Source organism: Sapajus apella, unplaced genomic scaffold (genome assembly GCF_009761245.1).
Source record: "Sapajus apella isolate SASKATOON/1434 unplaced genomic scaffold, GSC_monkey_1.0 scaffold19, whole genome shotgun sequence".
Classification (NCBI taxonomy): domain Eukaryota; kingdom Metazoa; phylum Chordata; class Mammalia; order Primates; family Cebidae; genus Sapajus; species Sapajus apella.
In genome coordinates, this window is record NW_022436959.1 from 21,734,694 (window position 1) to 21,754,481 (window position 19,788).

The 19,788-nt window shown below is 34.8% G+C and overlaps 1 protein-coding gene across 2 annotated transcripts in view; it reads left to right on the forward strand.

Annotated features, from left to right (window-relative positions):
* Positions 1-2,477: 2,477 nt before the first annotated feature.
* Positions 2,478-19,788, forward strand: part of AGMO (alkylglycerol monooxygenase) — a 342,064-nt gene continuing 324,753 nt past the window's right edge. Inside the window, exons 1-3 of one of the 2 annotated variants that reach the window (XM_032287062.1) lie at positions 2,478-2,801; positions 4,240-4,370; positions 13,538-13,689. In XM_032287062.1, the coding sequence (XP_032142953.1) occupies positions 2,676-2,801; positions 4,240-4,370; positions 13,538-13,689 (409 nt within the window). In that variant the 5' untranslated portion in view covers positions 2,478-2,675. The remainder of the gene's footprint in view (positions 2,802-4,239; positions 4,371-13,537; positions 13,690-19,788) is intronic. The other variant, XM_032287061.1, reaches the window with a different exon arrangement.

The following is a 19,788-nucleotide window of genomic DNA, read 5'->3' on the forward strand; positions in this document are numbered from 1 at the left end:
ATTGCCTCTGCTTTAAAAAGTTAAAAATAATTTAGTGTTGCTGATTGACATGTACAGACACACTTTTGCAGCCAGTAAAAACAAAAACAGTATATACCTGTTTAACCATATACTGAAAAAAAAAGTTCCTGATAAGTTATTGACTGCAAGAGGAAAGTTGCTGTATCTTATGTTTGATGTGGTCCATTGAAAAACTGAACCATTATGTGTATATAGAAATGTATTTGTATAATAACAATAATAACCACTTTGTGGAGAAAAACAGATATGGAAAAACCCCACTAAGAGGATATGTTATTCCTGTGAAATGAAAGTGAAGGTGTGCATACTTACTGAGAAGAAAGGATGTTGTAACTTTTTACTTGATATATAGCTAATTTGTTTGGATTTTTTTCTCTCATAATGTATCATATTGTTAATTTCCAAAATTTTTTAAAAGAAGGTAATAAAACGTTATGCCTAATATGATCATTTTTATTAAATTTTTTTTTTGAGACAGAGTCTTGCTCTGTTGCCCGGGCTGGAGTGCATCGATGCGATCTCTGCTGTCTGCAACCTCCACCTTTCAGGTTCAAGGAATTCTCCTGCCTCAGCCTCCTTAGTAGCTCGGATTACAGGTACCTGCCACCACATCCAGCTAATTTTTACATTTTTAATAGAGATGGGGTTTCACCATGTTGGCCAGGCTGGTCTCAGACTCCTGACCTCACTTGATCCGCTCATCTCAGCCTCCTAAAGTCCTGAGATTACAGGCATTAGCCACCATGCCCAGCCACTGTTATTAAAAATTAATAACCATATGTATTTATTTGTAATGGGAATGGTCTGAAAGGACAGCCAGTTCTGCTGTAACATGTGCTTTGAGATTAAATTTGTTCCAACGTGATTAATATACTAAAAAATATTTTGAGCATAGTACCTATGCTCATGTGTGACTTTATTCAGTGAAAAACTGTAGGTGAACTTTAAAAAACTGAACTGAAAAGGTGAAAGGCTTAGGATGCACAAAATGCACACACCACTTTTAGCAGCACTCTCCCTTCACCTATGTGTTGTGGACCATGACACCCACGTGTCATATTACAACCTTCTGTCTGATGTCAGATAACCCGTATTTCAACAAGCTAAAGTAACTTGCCGTTTGCAAATCTTCCAATGCATAATTTTCAAAACAAGTTTCAGGTCTTTTTCAAGGTAAAACACCATATCCATTTTAGTGTTTATGTATGTCTTAACCATGTAACATGTAAAAGTGTGCTACCATTTTTGTTAGACTCTGATCTTTTTTTTGTTCCTTGTGGGTGATTATGAAGTTTTGAGTATTTTACCGTAATTACATTTTTCCGTAAGTCCTGTGGTTTTCATTGCACAATTTTGTACAGTATGGTGATTTTTAGGAATGCATATATCATATTATAGCAAAACAGACTGTACATATACCAAGATATTGATAGTGATTTGGGCAGTTATTGCTTATCTATAGTTTCTACATTTTTCTCTTTTTAAAATATTTTTTTATTATACTTTAAGTTCTGGCGTACATGCGCAGAACATGCAGGTTGGTTACACAGGTACACACCAGCCATGATGATTTGCTGCACCCATCAACCCATCATCTACATTAGATATTTTTCCTAATGCATTCCCTCCCCCACTCCCCACCCCCAGACAGGCCCCAGTGTGTGATGTTCTCCTCCCTGTGTCCATGTGTTCTCATAATTTAATTAGATCTATGTAAACATCTTTAAAAGATGAGATGGCACCCAAAGGCTGATTACAGCTATTCTGGGTAAAGGGCTGCGGCTGTTCTGGCAAGCTCCATACATTCACTGGTAAGGTAATAAATTAAGTGCCCTCAAATCTACTTAAAAGGCACAATCACTTATGCTCTTTCTGTGAAACAGAAATAGGTCTCACAGCAACATATTGGCACCTTCTTTAATCAGAAAGTCCCCATAAGTACTCAGAGGAATACAGATGTGACTAGCCAAGTTTCCACTAAAAAATATAGACTATATAATAAGCCAAATGCCCCTAAACTGGTTTTCAAACATTCAGAAGTTGTAATAGCATGATTCAGATACAGAAATATAGATAGCCTATAAGGACCCAGATATTCGGTGCTTACTGACTTTCAAGCTATTATTAAGTAGCACACCTATAGCCTGTCCCTGCAGGAGATAAAGAGACTGCAAACTTGAACATGTTGTGGAGTTTTAAATGAGGAGAGAAAATTTTTTTCTATGTGATTTGATGCTTGAATTTCCATCCACTTTCTCAGCGTGAACTTATACCTGTGTTATCACATTTTTTTCTTTCCAAGACGCTATCGTGATTTTTTTGCTCTTCTTTTTTTTTCAGTAGTAACTTGCTCCACCTACAGTCAAACTGCATTGTATGACTTTGATTTGGGTATGAGTCCTCTTTTCCCTCCCCCACATGCCCTGTTTCTGGCCTAGCGCCCACTGAACTCTGAACTTGTTCTTGAGCCTTGTATTTTTCTGTCTCTCTGTACAGAATCTGCTGTTGGCTGTGCTCTCAATGGAGCTTTGGTTTTAGCTGTTCTCTAACAAAGAGCTTGTTCTGAGCTGCACATCTCGTCCTCATTTTTCAGCCTCTGGCTTCAACCGCTGAATCCCAAATATTCTCCAGCTGGGAATCAGACAAGGGCAGAAATGAAGAACCCAGAAGCCCAACAGGAGGTTTCAGTTTCCCAGGGATTTCGCGTGATGTTTTACATGATGAAGCCCAGTGAAACTTCATTCCAAACATTAGAAGAGGTGCCTGATTATGTAAAAAAGGTGAGCCTATATTGGAAGAGGCTACTTTTACTCTTGCTTCTTTCTTAAGAAATGGTAAGGTCAACCTCCTGAGCGTTTTGTTCACTTTCATTATTTGAATTATTAAATTCTAATAATTCCGTTTCTTAAAGGCAGGAAGCAAAAGTAGAATATCTGCTTGAATTGAATTTCCTTACAATCCATAGCATCCTCACCTGTAAATTCCCTCCTTTATATGTCACTCCAGAATATCATAAAAACAAAATCTTAACGTTTTCCTGGACTCCGTGGCATTGTAAATGTCGCTGTTGGAAGCTCAATGTCAGTTATACCATATCAGTAAAGTTTGTAACAATTTCATTTTTAAATCTTTAGCTTGTCCGCCCCTTCCAAGGAAACTATTTCCTCTTTCATTTGGTAGAGTAGTTCTGTACAATGAAGAATATGCAGCTTGACCAGGTCCAACTCTGACTTCCTAAGTTTGAATGTGAACCAAGTTTTCTTTGAAACTTTGAAGTGCTCGGAGGTACATTTCACTTCTGGTTCTTGGCTATGATTGAAAGTGGAAATATCCAGAATTAGAACTTGAATCCTGAAGTTCCCCAGCCTACCGAAGTTGTTCCTCCAACAGTCACTAGTTCATGTGGGAAATAGAAAACAAAATTGACATCACACACTATGTTATTGAGAGTCCAGTTTAGAAAGCTTCAAAACTCATGATTAGCTTCCAAATAAGTAAAATCCATATATTTTTCAAGATTAAATATTATACTTTCTTTCTGATTTTTAAGTAGAAAAAGTGGCATTGATATCTTCATAAATTATTATTGCTTATACTGCAACACCAAACCGAATTAAATGCTCCATCATCAATAGTGGAGCCTTCAAAACATCACTTATTATGTGAAACAAATCAAAACCAAATGAATAAAATCTGAATCATGTTTTAAGCAAACATTAAAATTACCATATTTTCTAAAATTCTAAGAAGAAAATTGTCTCTACTCTTTCAGTTTCATCATTAGGAATATAGTTCGTGTAATTCTAACACAAAAATTAGAATTTTGTGCATCTTTAAGGGAAGCCTCTTGAAGTGGATCTAGATTATACATTTAGAGACAATAGACTTCTAATTATTTGCCTTATTCTAAATTTATTTTTAAATGTATTTTGGAAGATGTTCCTCCCAATCTTATAATTTTATAATTATGGTTATATCGGTGATCATATTTCATATTCAAATTGGATGATATAATTTGAGCACATATTTAGCATATATCTAAAACAGTTAGACTTCTCTGCCTACTGTGTAGGAAGTAATCTTCTAGAATGGGTGTCTACCATCTCCTGCGGGGCTTCCCAAATCTGGGCCTCTCAATTCTGACATGACTAATCAGGAAATGTAAAATAATTTAATATGGAACATAATGGCATCTCTTTTCTTCAATTTCCTTTCTAGGCAACTCCATTTTTCATTTCCTTGATGCTGCTTGAACTTGTTGTCAGCTGGATTCGCAAAGGGAAGCCACCGGGTCGTTTGGATGATGCTTTAACATCTGTCTCAGCTGGTGTTCTGTCACGACTTCCAGGGTGAGTTAGATGGTTTAACAACACTGAGTGAAAACACTGAAATTTCCTACGTATGAGGGGCAAAGGAACCCACTTCATGGGAGAATTCGTCTATTTACACAAATTTTCCCAAGGAATTCAGTTGATGCTATTATTTAAAATTTTGATATTTTGTTCTTCATTGATTTTTTGCACTCATTTAAAAATTACCCTAAATATTATTTATCTTGACTTTGTTGATATCCCTTTAAAATGAGTGTTTCATTTGCCTTATTGTGATTCCAGCTCTGAGTTATGATCTAGTTCTCTATTAAAATTGTATTTGCCTCTGCCAGGTTCAGAAAGAATAGCTCTCTAGAGTGTAGACACTCCCTAGAGCAGCTCACACAAACCTCTGAATAACTACAATGGTTTCTTAATTGGTGTCCGGCTCTAGTATAATCCCATTTGCAGCCAAACATTTCCATAATATGAATCCAGTAGGAACCCTTCACTGGTTCCCTATTGACTCAAGTATAAGGTACGAATCCCTGTTCTGAACTATAGAGAACATGGTCTGTCTGGCTTTGCTTTTGGGTCCTCCACTCTCCTGTCTCTTTGTCATCTTTATCCCATCATGCTTTACTACTTGCCATTGCCCACATGCCACAGGTACTTCCCTCTGCCTGGAAAGTCATCCATGTGGCCAATTGAGATTCATTTATTAGGCCTAAGCATAGATGTCACACGCCTCAGCAAGCCTTATCTGTTCTCCAAGCTTATGTTAGGCATTCCTACATTACAGTCCCATGGAATTTTGTGCTTATCCCAGATCTAGAATTTTCACATGGCACCAATGCTCACCTCTTTTCTTCCCAGCCCTTCCTGCTAGCTTGTATACAACTTGAGAGCAAGAGGTGTGCGTTCTTCATAGCTTTAGCTCCTGTGCCTGGAATGATGTTTATTGCATGGTAAAGAGTCCAAAAAACAGTGATATCCCTATACTGTTATGTTGACAATAAAATTAGGTGATATTGGGACCAAATGATAGTAAGATGTAAATGGCCTACTATTTTTTAGAAAGAGTATATTATAATGCATGTAGAGGACAGACCGATAAAAGAAAGTCGTCTTCAATGCATGTGGGCTTACCAAAGAGGCAGAGGGTGAGGAAAGATTCCGTTCGAAGTCTGTGCTTTGAGCTGCTGATGAATGTTCTCATTCCAGCTTCCCACCCATTGCTGCTTGTCCTGTTTTAAGAGCTTTACTTCTGACTGGTGCTCATTGCTTTGGAATGTTTCTATTAACTGCTCAGTGGGAAACTAAGGTGGATTTTTAAAAAATAACATTAAAACTTTAAACATCTAAGAAAGGTGAAATAATTTCATATATTACATAAAATAGTTTAAAAACAAAGTAAACCTGAAAGTATTTATTTTTGAATAAGATTTTGAGAAAAGTGCATTATTAAGTATATAGTAGACGTAACATTGCTAAGACTGACTTTGAAAAACTACTTATAATTGTTGCATTTTGCAGTTGGAATCAGAGGAAGATAATGTCTCCAGAAATTTGCAGCTAATTTGGAGATTATCATGAATAAGAATTTACGATTATAGATAATTTCCTTTCCTATAATACATGTCCCCTTTAGGCAGAAATCAACAAGAAATACATTCAACATATCCAAGGTCTATATAGATTTGGATGTAGATTTAGTTATTTAAAAATACCTAATTGGTTAATTTAGCTCATTCGCAGAGAGTTGTGTATAGGTTTATGGAAATCAGATGATTGATAAAATATAAAAGTCACTTGGTAACTGAGAATTGTCCTGCATATCCAATTATACATTGTACATTTTAGTGAATTGGAATGAATTTGTTAAGCATTTTGACAATGAATTTGACAGCAAATTGAATGAATTCTTCAGCATTTTTATTTTTGCCTTTTAAAGTTTGATTTGGTTGTAAATGAAATTAGATTGTTCTCTTATCATAACATCGTGGGTACCAGAAATACAAACTGTATCCCCAGTACAATATTTCTGCTCAGCAGTGTTATTTTTAAAAGGTACAGAGTTATAACATGAAAATAAGGATAAAATAGATATTTTTCCAAAAAAGGTATCTGAAAAAGGAGAGAGAAAGTTGGGGGGGGGGGGGAGGGGGGGAGAGAGAGGGAGGGAGAGAGGGAGAGAGAAAGAGAGAGAGAAGGAAAAAAAGAAACCAAAACAAACCAGTCCTTCAGGGATAGAACATGCGGTTCTTTTCCTTCACCCACTACTCATAACACTCCTTAAACAAACACAAACTGTTAACTCTAGTGCCCTTTGAGAGAAAGGTAAAAGGTTATGAACTTGAATTTGGAGAATATTTTTCTATAGTTATTTTAAATGAGAATAGCAAATTACTTCTTTTTTTCCTTGTAGATGTAAAGAACAATTCTAAATGATGAAATATGGATTTTTTTTAACTTTTGCAAAGAATTTTCTCTTTTATAGCCTTGTCTGAAAGATTCCAGTAAAGCAAATTATCTGAAAATGAAATTAATTTTTTTTGTTTTGTTGTATAGAAATATTGTGAACAATGTTTTTATTTCATTTGTTGCTTTAAAAAAATTCCAAACCCAAATATAAACTGGAAAGCAAAAGCAAGCCTATGGATCTATTCTTCTCAATCCCCTTTCAGTATTTAAAAAAAAAAGTGAAGATTTTGACATCAATTCTTAAAACAATATTTCAGTTGAAGCCGCAGCATCAAGGGGAATCCCTGTGCAAACCATTAACAGCTGAGGGTTAGATTAACACGGCAATGATCCTATCCTCTCCCAGGGACCAATTTCATTTTCTACACTAGCAACAGAGGCTTGCCACGTCCTTCAAATAGGTGATTGCAAGAAAAATGGTAGTATGTCTTTTGTTCATTCGTTTGTGAAGAATTATGCTTTGGATAACAATTCCAAATAAGCATGTGGCCTTGGAAAAAATAAGTGGAAATCAAAGCAAACACGTTTTCCACTTTGCCATTCATGTAATAGAAATGTTGTACGCAGACGTTGAAGAAAAACAATGTTTTTTGAGGATAATTTCAGGATTACATAAAATTTCAGATGTCTTAAAGATTAATGGCATATGTACCATGTTGATAGAAAAGACACATGCTACCTCTTTCAAATCTTTATGTCAAGGAAAATATTAACCATGGACAAGATTATATCTTGTTTACAAGCCTGTTAGACAGACCATGATCTGTAATAAAAGTCCACTGCCCTAAGAACCAGATTCTGGGCAGGCTTGCATCTGTTTTGCTCTTCTGAAATCCAGTAGGCAGCCTTCCTAGTCAGATACTGGTCAAAGTTACAAACAGATATGTCTATTTATTCTAGTTAAACACAGTGTATCGTGCAGATAATCTGCCTTTCTAACAATTAGCATCATGTGTAACTGTAAAAAAATTAATCTTGTTTTAACAAAATATTTACCAAATCTATTTTTTAAGCATACATATCTAAAACTTGTGAAATATCCAGCTACTGACTTGAATGTTAATGAGTGAAAAATAATCACGTTTTTTTTTCCTGCTTGTTTAAGTAGAACTCAATTTCCAATCCTTCCTTAGAAAACCGGGAGTTCATTTGTTACTTCCTTCCAGTGTTTCTGCTTCCATAAATTGCATCCTCCCCAGAGAAGTTTTATTCCTGATATAAATATCTACAGTATGTTTGTTTTTAATGGGTTCATTTATTCTGTTGAAACAGCAGATTATAAATCAAATTGCAGTAAGTTAGAGGGATAATTTAAGTAGGTAAATTTTCAAATAAAGTTGGGGACACTCCACTTTTAATACATATGGGTCACTGCCAATTTACTGTGGAGCTAGCTCCACAATGTTCAGCCATATATATGCATACTTTTACTGGCCATGCCTGCTATGGAATTTTCCATTCCTGACAAGAAAGTTTCAATTCATCCAAAAAAAAAAAATTAAAAAGGAGGAAATTAAACTTCTCTGAAATACTTCTGACTCCTTGGGGTGGGGCCAGAGAATAAAGAAAAATTGTATACTGGGTTTTTATGCCAGGGGCTTTAGCATGAGAAGCTAAATGTTGCCTTGGCAAATCAGCCCTAACAAACGAATGTTTATCGTTTTGGATGATGACTTTAATAAGCAGCAATTCATTGTCCAAAAGAAGAGATAAATGAATCTATGAAATGTTAATAATACCTTATTAATACTAAATTTGTATTAACCTAGAAATAATTATTAAAAATCCTCATGAAAGGAAAATAAATTTTAATTACTTGTTGGTTTGTTAACTATGTTTGAGAGAATCTCATTTCCTCTTATAATTTGCATTAGAAAACTAATAAATAGACTTTGTCTTTGTTATTAATTATGTAACTTCAGAAACTGCTGTTAGAAGAACTTTCCCTGGTGAATGCAAGTTTCATTGCTTATTGGTCTGGATTTGAGTGCTTATTCAATCGAGTAATATATTTCCTGTAAAGTAAAGAATATAGCAAATTCCTTTCTTCCAAATCTCTCACATTGTGTTTATAAAGGTTTATGGCTTTATGGTTACTGTTAAGAAGAAATTAAGTGATTGTTTTATAAATTTAATACTATTTCACAGTAAGAATTAGTAGTACACACTTTATCTGTTTGCAGATGGTAAAGGTAATATTATCTCTTATTATTACCAAGCAAAAATCAATATTCCACTAGATGGAGCAAAAGTGGCAGTAGCTTCACAGATGGGCAGTGCAAACTCCTGGATCCAGCTGAAGAGATTTTGAAGTAAATAAGTAACAAAATTTCTCAGAAAAATCTCTCTCTCACTCTCTCTACATACACACACACACACACACACACACACACCACACACACACACACACACACACACACACACACATACACAAGATCTAATATATTAATTAATTTTTAACTTCTTGGAGTTTTAAGGATATTTGTAGTAATCTTGTTTAAATATTTTCTGACTCATGAAGCAAGATTATTAGAAATAAAAATATCTATTTTTCTTAGTTTATCATAATCTGGCCAAATCAGAACACTCAGCTATAATGACAGTTATGGGATAATATAAAGTGGCAGATTCCTATGAGTATGGTACATAAGTCTACTTATTCTGAAATGTGCTTTGATATTTCAGAAGTTTGCAATGAGAGCATTACATCAAATGTTACTGGCTTTCTTAATGACAACAACATGAGAGTCATTTTAGGGCTCATTCACGCTAATAATCTCAGACCTTAAATTAGCACTGAGATGCTGAAAGGGTGAATGTCATGCCCACTGTCACACTTCTGTCCCTGGTGATGGGTAGATTCAGATGGAGATGACTTTGAAAACTCATTAGTTTCTAATTCTCAATCCCCAAATAACATTTATTTCTAATTTATTGATTATTTTTTAATCTCAACATTGAAACTGAACTTTATTTTGTAAAAAAACAAGGATTAATACTAAATAGTAATGTAGTAATGTAGCTTTTTTACAGTAACTGAACATTGACAAATTTCTCGTGATGAGAAAAAATGTTATGTAAAATACATAATCAGTTCACTAGCTAAAGAAATAAGCTACTTTTCATTTGCTGAAACATATACTTCAAACCCAAGAGAAAACTGCTGTTTGGGGGAATTCATGAAGAAAATAGGACCATGGGAGGAAAGCCTCTCTATATGTAGGTTGCTGATTATAGGATTTTAATGTCTCTATGTTTAGATCACTTTCCTGGTCTTACATTCAAACTTAAGGCATAAAAGGTGTCTAATATTTGGGAATTCCAAGCTCCCGTGCTACCCAATACTTCATCTTCATGTGATAAAGTAAACTCATTATATACATACATATTATATCACCCTCTTCCCACAGGATGGGGTTTAGAGAGTTTAAATTCCCAAGTGCAGAGTCATGTGCTGAGATTGCAGGGTGGAAGGGGTAAGGGGGACTGAAAAGAGAAAGAGGAAGGTGCTTTGGTTTATGATTCAAGGTCTGGTGAGAACATTTTTGAAAATCTAGGCGCTATTTTCTGCAAACCAGGGCTTTCCGAGCTTGATAATCATTTCCCAGCTGTCTCACTTAGGTGAATTGTTTTTAGTTGTGGGCATTCTATGGCTCTTCTTTCACATGTGTATTAAAAGAGAATCAGATTCATTTTGCTGATAGAAAGCAGGGAATAGAACTCCCACAGCTGCTTCTCTCTTTCTTTGTGTCTTGAGGAAATTTAGGCTTCATGCTAATGAGTGTGGGTTGGAGTGGGGGGAGGCTTGACGGTAGTGTGTCAGGCATATTTCAGCTCCGTTTGTGTCAACCCTAATAAGTCAGTTGATGGACTAATAAATTGGGTGTCTGCTCAAGACCTGGCACCTGCACAGGAAATAGAAAAGTATTTCAATTGCAGACAGATTTTTTAGAATTTTTATTTACTATTATTATTTTTTACAAATGGAAGTTTTTCAAGGCCGTTTTCAGTCTGTTATTGAGATCTTGGTATCTTACTGCCCATTTCCGTTGTTACTGGAACTGACAAGGAAGACAACATATTTTTTAAAAAAATATTAAACTGAGGGAACATTTATATAAGGCTGGTGGTGTTTGCCCATTTAATAGTGTGTTCCTGTGTCTTGTGCTATGCCTAGCACTTAGTAGGCTCTTCATATGAATTCATTGAATGACTGCCTAAATCCATGGATGAACCTGCTTTGATATCATGCGCTAATACTTCAGCTATGAAGCTATAGACGACTTCAACTTTCTACTCAATTTTGTTTTAATCTTTCTTTCTGGTTCAGTTGTTTTTAGGCAGAGGTTTTCAACTGGGGAAAATTTTGCTCCCCAAGAAACACTTGGAAATATCTGGGGACATTTTTTGTAGTCATAGCTGGGGTGAGAAGGAGTGCTCCTAAATCTAGTTGCTAGACAACAGCAATGCTGGAATGCATTCTATGATGCACAGGAAAGGCCCTCAAAACAAAAAATTACTTGGCCCAAAATGACAATAGTGTTAAGATAAAGAATTCCTGTTTTAAAGAAATTGGTAGATTGAAGCATATAAAATTGATATTATTTGCCATTTTTAACCTAAAACTTGAATTTTATATGGGTAACCCCTACTAATGAACAATAGTGAGCAATTTTAAGATTTCATAGTTTCAGTAAATGTTTCCACACAAAAGCCTCTTCCAAAAAAGGATTATCCTATCCAAATGTCAACAGTGGCACTGTTGTGAAGCCTTCATCTAAACATATGAAAGTAACCCACCAAGCTAACAAGCTTTACAGTAGAATTGTTTCCAACTTCTACTTTGACTAATATACCTTCATAAAAACTTGGAAGGCAGGCTTTAAATGTTCATTTCATATATTCCTTGGAGTTTCTGCAACAGTGTGGGAGCCCTTGGCTCATGACTTGTCCTGCCCCTGGAGGGACCTCACGTACCTGTGTGCGGACATCGCAGACTCCTTGTTCCAGCTCTGTCTATATGCCCCCAAATAGCCACCCTTGGCCACCCTGTCAGGTTGCAGGGTTTGCACACTTGCAGAGGCCTGTCCTCAGAAAGAATGGCTCAGAAAAGAGGCTCGAGCAGGCTCAGGGCCGCTGCAACGGTGGATTCTACAGTATTCAGAGTATCACTCAAATTGGCATTGTGGTAGGAGTCCAGGGTGAGCAATTCCTTAGAGTCAAGGACTGGAACTCACAGACAAAACTGCTTCTTCCAACCATGTAATCTCAAATTGGAAATTGAGTTTTTAATGTGTGGTGATGTGAACTCTTTTCTGAAATTGTAAGCCTTTGGCATTTCTCTTAGTTAAGTATATTTATGCTGTTATAGCCTAGTGTTCTGTTTTATGGGTGAAATAATAATAACTTGAAATATTAAAGTATAAGAGGTTTTTTTTAAAGCTATTAAATCACAGTCAAAGTCATATGATATTAAATTCAAGAATAAAGTCAAAGGGCTGGATCTTTGAAAGACTCAGTATGCTAATTCATTGAAACTGACCCTGTAAAGGGAAATACTCTAAAAATAAAAAATTTTAGTAGTGTAATCATCGGCACTACTTCTTCCACTCTTATCTAAAATTAGAATATTTAAGAAATTTCTCAGAATTTTGAGCACCAAACTTGTTGATGACTTTTACATATACCTTTATTAACCAGAATAATTAATTCCTTTTATATTTTAATAATGAATATCAAAGGAAAAGTTAACTCAGTAAAGCTTATAAAAGTGACAAAACAAATCATCTAGAATCTAATCTTAAATTTGATCATATTAAACTTGAAAAAAAAATCCTTCCTAAAATGAAGGTATATTTTATAGGGTTTTGAAAGTAAAAATAAGAATTTATAGATGCTTGATAAGTAGGTGGCTTAATATATTTTAGTGTATGAGTTTTAGAAACAATTGTTTATTTTGATTCGGTTTGTATACCTGATTTCTAAGGAAATATTTTCCCTAATATTTTGAAAACCCTAGTTTATATTACTTATAAGAACTATAGAAATGCTCTGAGAATCCAATACCTGATCATAAGTATAACATGTAAGAAACATTAAAGGAGTGTGTGTGTGTTCTTGTGTGTGTGTGTGTGTGTGTGTGTGTGTGTGTGTGTGTGTGTGTCTAAGATAGAATAAAAAGGAAGGAGGAAAAGGAGAAGAGACAGAATTGATTTAGACAGAAGTAACTTTAACATAAAGGCAAATTTTATGAGATCAAAAATTCGAAAGCAGTATGCAATTTGCAGCACTTTAAAATATGGGCGTCTATAATTTTCTGCCTTTTAAATTTCCTTTATAAAGTATCCTTAATATATTCTTCAGTAAGATTTAGAAATGACAGTCACAGAAACTAAGTTGTAGTCTTGTCATATTGATGTTGTATGGGTTCCATGAAAAATATTTTAAGATACATAAAAAGGAAACGGTCTTTTAAATTTCATGAAATTGAGAGCACAAACAGCTGGCATCCGTGATGCCTATGAAATAAAATAAAATTTCATGTGAATCATTTTGATATGAAGGAATTTGACCCTTTAGAAAGAATGATAGAGATGAAACAAAGTAGAAGAGTTTCATTTTTTCATATAAATATATTAATTTTAAATATTATCTAAAATAATTGAGCATAATTTTATTTCTAAAATGTTATATAATCACTGCTTGTGAATTTTGTCTTCCAGTCTATTTTTCAGGAGTGTTGAGCTGACCAGTTATATTTATATCTGGGAGAACTACAGGCTGTTCAATTTGCCTTGGGATTCTCCATGGACTTGGTATTTAACCTTCTTAGGAGTTGACTTTGGCTACTACTGGTTCCATCGTATGGCTCATGGTAAGTTGCAGATGAGGACTTTTTGTTAATTTATGTTGAACTGTGTTTGGTACATAGTACATATTCAGTAAATATTTATTAAATGGATAAATATAGGAATAAAATAGTATATTTTACAGGATATCAAAGTTAATAGTGAAGGTTCACTTTGCAATTTAAGTGGTGAAAATCTGAAAGCATATTTTTAAAATGATATGAAATGATTGGAAGTACATTTTTTCACTTCTTTCTAATTTTAAAAAAGTTTAAAAAATGATGGCTATAGCATTGCCTTTTATCATTTATCATCTGGTTTTTAATAAAAAATTTAATTTTTATGGGGGTAGCAGTCAGAATCCAAACAAGGTCCATCCATTACACTTGGCTGTTGGGGATGAGATGGTTTTTGTTTGTTTTTAATTTTTTATTTCAATAGTTTTTGGAGGAACAGGTAGTGTTTGGTTACATGAATAAGTTCTTTAGTTTTGATTTCTGAGATTCTGGTGCATCCATCACCAAAGCAGTGTACACTGTACACAATGTGTAGTCTTTCATCCCTTGCCACCACCCCCCACCCTTTCCCCCGACTCCCTAAAGTCCAGCGTATCATTCTTATGCCTTTGCGTCCTCTTAGTTCAGCTCCCACATGAGTGAGAACATATGATGTTGGTTTTCCATTCCTGAGTTACTTCACTTAGAATAATAGTCTCCATTTCCATCTGGGTTGCTGTGAATGTCATTATTTCCTTCGTCTTTATGGCTGAGTGGTATTCCATGGTAAATATATACCACATTTTCTTTATCCACTCATTGCTTGATGGACATTTGGCCTGGTTCCATATTTTTGTGGTGAAAAGGGAATACATTTACACTGTTGGCAGAAAGGTAAACTAGTACAACCACTATGGAAAACAGTGTGGAGATTCCTTAAAGAAGGAAAAGCAGATTCACTGTTTGATCTGCCAGTTGATCCAGGAATCCCACTGGAATTACTGGATTCCCACTGGATTCCATTGGGATTTCTGGATCAAATGGTGGATCTACTTTGCCTTCTTTACTGAGGGGAAAAGAAGTCATTATATGAAAAAGATACTTGCACATGCATGTTTATAGCAGCATTGTTTTTTAATGTGTTGTCTTCTATTATTGTTATTATGGCATGCACTTGATAGAGTCTAAAGATGTACACAATATCAAACTTCACAGCACAATTATCGAGGGTCATTCAGAAGTGATTTGCAACAGTGTGGAATTCTAAGTGATGTGTTCTGTCATAATAAGCTTCATTCAATTTGTTGGCAGTACTTCCACATTACAAATGAAAATGTAATCAGCTAGGCACTGACCATATGCACTTCACTGTTACCATAGTTTTGCAAAATTTCTCATCTGCAAAAGCTGTCTTACTGCACTGGTTCACTGAATTTGCTTTTTGGGATTCTTGGCTGCACTTCCAAAGAAATGTTTTGTTATAGAAAGGGAAATGGAAGAGTGAGGAACGAATATAGGACTGAACCTCTGTAGGGATAAGTAGGGGCTGAGGAATGGTTGTAGAGCTAAGGTGAGCAAGCAGTCTCTGAGGAACAATAAGCATGCCAAAGTATTTCTGAAGGGAAGAGCGGGAAAGTACTAATCTTGAGAAACTACTGAAGAACAGAACTCAGGATTTCAGTGGGTGGTTGGTTGAGTGGGTGAGGAGGAAGGAAGGAAGTGGAAAGAACCTGGAATAATAATAATAAATAGATGGCAGATGGACAGAAGAGACCAGAGCTCAGGGTGAATAACTGAGCTATCTGTGTAGGAGTGGTGACCAAATATCATTCTTAAGCAAGGACGAAGGAAATAGTAGCATGGATTTGTGTTATGCTCGAGACTGCTAAACTTTAAATATAGCATTGTTTATGTTACCCACCTTAAACGTGCATTTACTGAAACTCTACGGAGATTTAATTTATTAGAACAATTTTAAGTGAATATATAAGTCAGGAAAAGTTAATAATTTTGTATGTGATAACCTTCAACTTCGACACATAAGAGGTCAGTTCCTGACATTATTTCCTCATATATAAATGCAGAAGCTACTCCAAAATCAAACATAATTAAGAAGAAAACATGGTTTACATAATAAATTTGTGTTTTATTTCAAGCTAGTTTTCTCCCTAAAATAAACTCATTGGCAATCTTCCTCATTTTCTAAGCAACAAAGTGGTATCGCGGAAAGCGTTTACTTACTTTCACGAACCTTCCTCATACCACACTGCCCAACATGGATGTGTTTATTTGGGAAATCTGCAAATTTGCTTACTCCTTGAAAGCCCATTATAACAGGAAACAAAGAACCAACAAAATATTACCAATATAAAACTCTTAAAAATATGTTGATTATAAGTGTTCTCAGTTGGGAAGAGCAATAAAATAAAATAACATATTAAAAATGTGGCATCAAGGCTATTTAAAGTATGCTTCTCATTAGAAATTTTGAACTGAATCCAGTAAAAAAGGCAGGCGTTAAAAAAAAATTTGAAAACCTTCTGGAAAAGCATTTACAACCTTTGGGCTATGGAGCCAAATCATAAGTTCAAAGACTTTTGACTTGTAATGGAAAGCTAGTAGGAAAAAAGTAATTTATTTAATATATCAACCTTCAATATGATGCTTCATTTTTAAATTTATATGTAAATAATATTGTAAAATATTAAAATAGATTTTCAGAAATGTAGAAACACACAAAGCTAAAAGAAAATAGGGGCTCCAATTTTTTGAGCCTCTTGGATTACTGAGTCCAAATTGAATAACTGGTCAAAATCATTTAATTTAAAAGTGTCAATAATTCTGAAATACATATGTCATCTTAAAATATAGTAAGAAAAAAAATCCCTACTTTTTCTATTCAATGTATTACTTTCCTTTCACTACTTCAAAATGATATAGCAAAAACATATTTCATATTTGTTAGTATGTTAAATGCTATGAGTTTTGAAGAAACAATATATTATGTATTTAAAATTTTGTCTTTATATGTATTTAAATTGCTTCCTTAGGATTCCATATTGTTGCTGGATTTGGTGTTGCGATTTGTTTGTATTGCATACATGTCGCATTTTCTCAGTTATGGGACAGTAAGCAGAAAATAGTTTATTCTCAACATTTGCATTCCATCTCCATCACTAATGCCAAGATATTGAAGTTCTGTATGCTCTTTATATTTGTCTTCTTCCTCTGGAATGAGAGAGAAATTGCTAATTATGGTCGGCAGTACAGTAGTTTCTATAGACAGCTTTGATGTTAAATAGAATGTTAAATAATTCTTTAAATGTAGCTTTGTGCTTTCTTCTCCTCATCAAAATAGTGCATTATTTTTCTTTGTACTTTTTACTTAGTTGTACTAAACATGTAAGGAAACAGGTAAAGATTTTTAAGGAAACATTTTTAAAAACTGATAATTATTTCTTGGGAAGAACAAGAATGAGGCCTTCGGGGTGCTGCTAATAAACTCTATCTTGCCTTATGGTGGTGTTTACATGAGTGAATAGATTTGTAAAAATTCATTGAGTTAGTTATGCACTTAAAATTTATACATTTTCTCTATATATAAAAAGTTAAACTCATAAATAATGCCACCAGTGTAATTTCTTGGTTTATACTCCTAAGGTAGAATGCCATAGTAGAAAACTAAATTTAGAAAAATAATACAAGAGGTTATGATTTGTGATTCTATTATAAATATGTGACTTTATACAGTTTTTAACTGTATCAGTTTTCAACAACCAAGTATGGGGAAGTGCCAGCATGCCAGTTATTAATTTATTGCCTCTCATCTCCAAATCTATTCTTCTTTATCATTCCTTGTATTACCAAAGCTGCATGCTGTAGACGTTTCTCTTTTGTCAGCTGACTTGATGTTAGACTTTGCCAATTTAAGGGGCCGGAGGGACACTGCAAATCCAGAAGATGAGAAAGAGACTTTGCCTCCACTTTCCATCACGCTATTTTCTATCTGGCACATAGAAGTTTGGTATGTGAGGGTCCTGATACTCTTCACCTCTTGCTCAGCTGTAGCCTATACCCTCTGACAAGACTCTCTGCCATTCAGGGGGCCACACCAAAAAACTAGCTGTGGGTCATTCACTCTGGGACCTCCATGCTCTATTTAGTAAATTTCTCTGTCACCAGCAGAGTTCCAGTGGTAGCCACAACCTCTCCAGAGATGCCTGAGTGCACGAGTGGTGGTATGAGTGTGTGAGTACATGTGTGGAACTCTTCTAAAGGTGTAAGTACCTGCTTGGTTCTCTCTTCCTCAGCTCTGTAGGAAGTAGCTGCATTCTGTGGTTGCTACTTTTGTAACATTGAATTCCTTCATTCTTACATCTTTGGTAGTTAAATCCCTCTTTACCAGTTAATATTTCTTTATATTAGCTTTTCCTTATTCAAGTTGCTAATTGGGTTTCTGTCTCCTGATTGGACCCTGACCGATACAGGCAGCCTCGTCGTATATTACATAGAATAACAAATTTGAGTTTTCATATTAAAAAAGCTCAACAATGCTAATCATTACAGAAATAAAAATCAAAACCACAATAAGATACCATCTTACACCAGTCAGAATGAATATTATTAAAAAGTCAAAAAATAACAGATGCTGGCAAGGTTGCAGAAAAAAAGGAATGCTTATACACTGTTGGTGGGACTGCAAGTTAGTTCGGCCATTATGGAAAGCAGTTTGGAAATTCCTCAAAGAACTTAGAATTATCACTTGACACAGTAATCCAGTTATTGAGTATATACCCAAAGAAATATAAATTGTTCTGTTATAATGATACATGTATGTGTATGTTCAATGCAGCACTATTCACAATAGCAGACATCGAATAAATATATATGCCCATCAAAGATAAAGTGGATAAAAAAATGTGGTGTATATATGTTATGGAATACTATGCAGCCATGAAAAAGAATGAGGCCATGTCCTTTGCAGCAACATAGACAGAGCTAGAGAACATTATCCTAAGCAAACTAAGAAACAGAAAACCACGTACCACATGTTCTCACTTTTAAGTGGGAGCTAAACCATGAGAACACATGGATGCTAGGAGCAGAGCACAGACAATCCAGTCAACTTGAGGGTGGAAAGAAGAAGGGAGAAAATCAGAAAATAATACCTATATGCTTATTACCTGGGGGATAAAGTTATCTGTACACCAAAGTGCCATGACACACAGTTTACATATAACAAAACTGCACACGTGCCCCTGAACCTAAAAGTTAAAAAAAGAAATTAAAAAATAAGATTAATAATAATAATCAAAAATAAAATTAATAATAAAAAATAGGGTTAATCTGGTTGCACCTTTTGCTATTATATTTCGTTCGGAGGCATTGATTATATACTGAGACTACAACACAATTTAGTTCAGTCCTGAAATTGGGACCATCACCTAAAATTGTAATAAGCAATCCATAATATCCCCTCAAACTGTAATTTTTTTCCTCAACAAATGCATTGTTTAATCCATTTTAAAATTCATCTCATTTTGCATCTAAACAAGGTAGTGCTATCACAATTTTTGTATAGTAACAAATATTTATTCCCAAAACTTCATTTTGATTAAGTGAACTCCTGTGCATGACTCTTAAATTTAAAGTTACTCATTACTTTCTGGCTTTATTTTAGAAGTTGAAGTTAGATTATCCTAATTTCAATCATTGTTTAAACACAGAGAATAAACAGATGTATTGCTGGTAAATTATTTTAACTTGTAAAAATGCCAGGATTGTGGCCTGCATTGATGAATAGATTACTTATATTCTTCTACACTTGTGGTTTTTTTGATAGCAGAATATACCTAAGGTTTTTGTAACTCTATGTTATGACTTATTCTTTATTTTAAAAGTAGACTGTGGCTGGGGATGGTGGCTCATACCTGTAATCCCAGCACTCTCATTGCTTGGGGAGGCCAAGGCAGGAGGATAGCTTGAGGCTAGGAGTTTCAGTACCAACCTGGACAACATGGAGAGACCTTGTCTTTACAAAATATGTAAAAAATAGCTGGATGTGATGGTATGTGCCTACAATTCTAGCTGCTCAGAAGGCTAAGGCAGTAGCATCACTTGAGCCCAGAA